Source organism: Sphaeroforma arctica (genome assembly GCF_001186125.1).
Source record: "Sphaeroforma arctica JP610 unplaced genomic scaffold supercont1.7014, whole genome shotgun sequence".
NCBI classification, from domain to species: Eukaryota; class Ichthyosporea; order Ichthyophonida; genus Sphaeroforma; species Sphaeroforma arctica.
This window is the reverse complement of record NW_014033544.1, coordinates 1-1,522: the sequence shown is the minus strand read 5'-3', so window position 1 is coordinate 1,522 and position 1,522 is coordinate 1. Positions and strand designations below refer to the sequence as shown.

General features: G+C 46.9%; 2 protein-coding genes across 2 annotated transcripts; both read left to right on the top strand.

Annotated features, from left to right (window-relative positions):
* Window positions 1-156: 156 nt before the first annotated feature.
* SARC_15937 (hypothetical protein) lies at window positions 157-1,203 on the top strand (the record flags this gene model as incomplete). The annotated part of the gene is made up of 1 exon (XM_014289952.1): window positions 157-1,203. A coding segment is annotated over one exon (1,047 nt), but the record flags the coding sequence as incomplete, so codon positions are not given.
* Window positions 1,204-1,308: 105 nt separating this feature from the next.
* Window positions 1,309-1,489, top strand: SARC_15935 (hypothetical protein; the record flags this gene model as incomplete). The annotated part of the gene is made up of 1 exon (XM_014289951.1): window positions 1,309-1,489. A coding segment is annotated over one exon (181 nt), but the record flags the coding sequence as incomplete, so codon positions are not given.
* Between the last annotated feature and the right edge of the window lie 33 nt (window positions 1,490-1,522).

The following is a 1,522-nucleotide window of genomic DNA, read 5'->3' as shown; positions in this document are numbered from 1 at the left end:
AAATATATAACCAGAATCTTTATTAATAATTCACTATCACCCACACACCATGCAGACATCTGAAAATGCCAACAGCAACCAGAACAAGCGTGTACAGTGGGGGGGACAGGCAGTGAATGCGCGGGGGACGTGGGAGTCAGCCCAATGGGGGGGCCAAGCCCAGGCAGTAGTTCGGGCCAGCCCACACCGGCGGGGGTACCCATCTTAGCCTCAGCAATGCGTATAGAAATAGACAAGACTATCTGTCAAGGCAATCATGTCTTGGTGAGTCGGTTTGTGTCCAAGTTGGAGCAAACAGCACCTGTGCCCATACCAACTCTGCACAAGATGAGGGTAGGCATACATGATCAACAGCCAGAGCGCCGTATGCCACTAGTGGATGCGGAGCTCAGACGACGATATGACCATGCAATCAACGATTGTGGTGATGATGGGGAAGACAAACTCATCCAGAGCAGTCTGTACATTAGTGAGCTAGAGCTCATGCGTTCACGTTTATGCGATCAGATAAACGAACCATCTCTTAAGCAATTGCTCAAGACCTCTGAATTTCCTAAGATGCCTAAGGATAGTTTCTTTAGAATGGAAAAATGTGAAGATATCATAGAGTTCACTACACAATGTAGTGATCTGTTCTTAGCTAAATCAATGCCTCCGTGTCAGTATTCAGCACTAGCGCGAAGCCTTTTGGATTCCACTGATGCAACGGAGAAGACCAAATCAGTACTCAACAATCTAAGAGATTCTGAGACACATGCAACTAGGCACTTCACCGATCCTGAGCAGTTCAATGGAATCATTATTGACCGGCTCTTATCACATCCAGTAGACGATCTATTGGAGAAGTTTCTCAATGACATGCAGAATAAGAAGATGAACGTCGAGGTGCGCACAGAGCGTGTGCACACGACAATGGCGATGTTGGAGGAACGTTACCGCAACTCAGACAAGGAACCCATACACTTCCAAATCCTCAAAGTACAAAGGTACCTAGCACTTAAGTACTATAGATTGCAATCAGTTGTGGATACTCTCATTGAAGGAGACAAGCAACCGGATGGGAGTGAAGGACACTTGTCCGACATGGACCACGCCAAGTTTCATACTATGACTGCGACACACATAAGAACGGCGGCTGTGACACAAGCAGAGCATATGTTGAGGGATCAGGTGCGAGCAGCAAACAAGCGTAATAACGCATAGACAAACACGCAGGTTGAGGATAACTCTACGAATGCTAACAAACGGCACAAACCAGACAATGGTACATACAACCAGAACAAGTAAGTAGGACAGACACGGAAGAAGATGGGGGCACGTGAAGAGCGTGCATGCCTCTACTGCTTGGCAATGCCATCCCCACATCGATTCAGTGAATGTTCCAAGAAAAAAGCAAATCAAACCAAGAAGGCTGAGGAGCAAACCAAGAAAGATGTGCAGATAGCAAGACTGTCCATTACGTCTGGCAAGGTGGAAGTCATCACAGAAGGTGATGAGCACAAAATTGACCTGGCTGACAGAC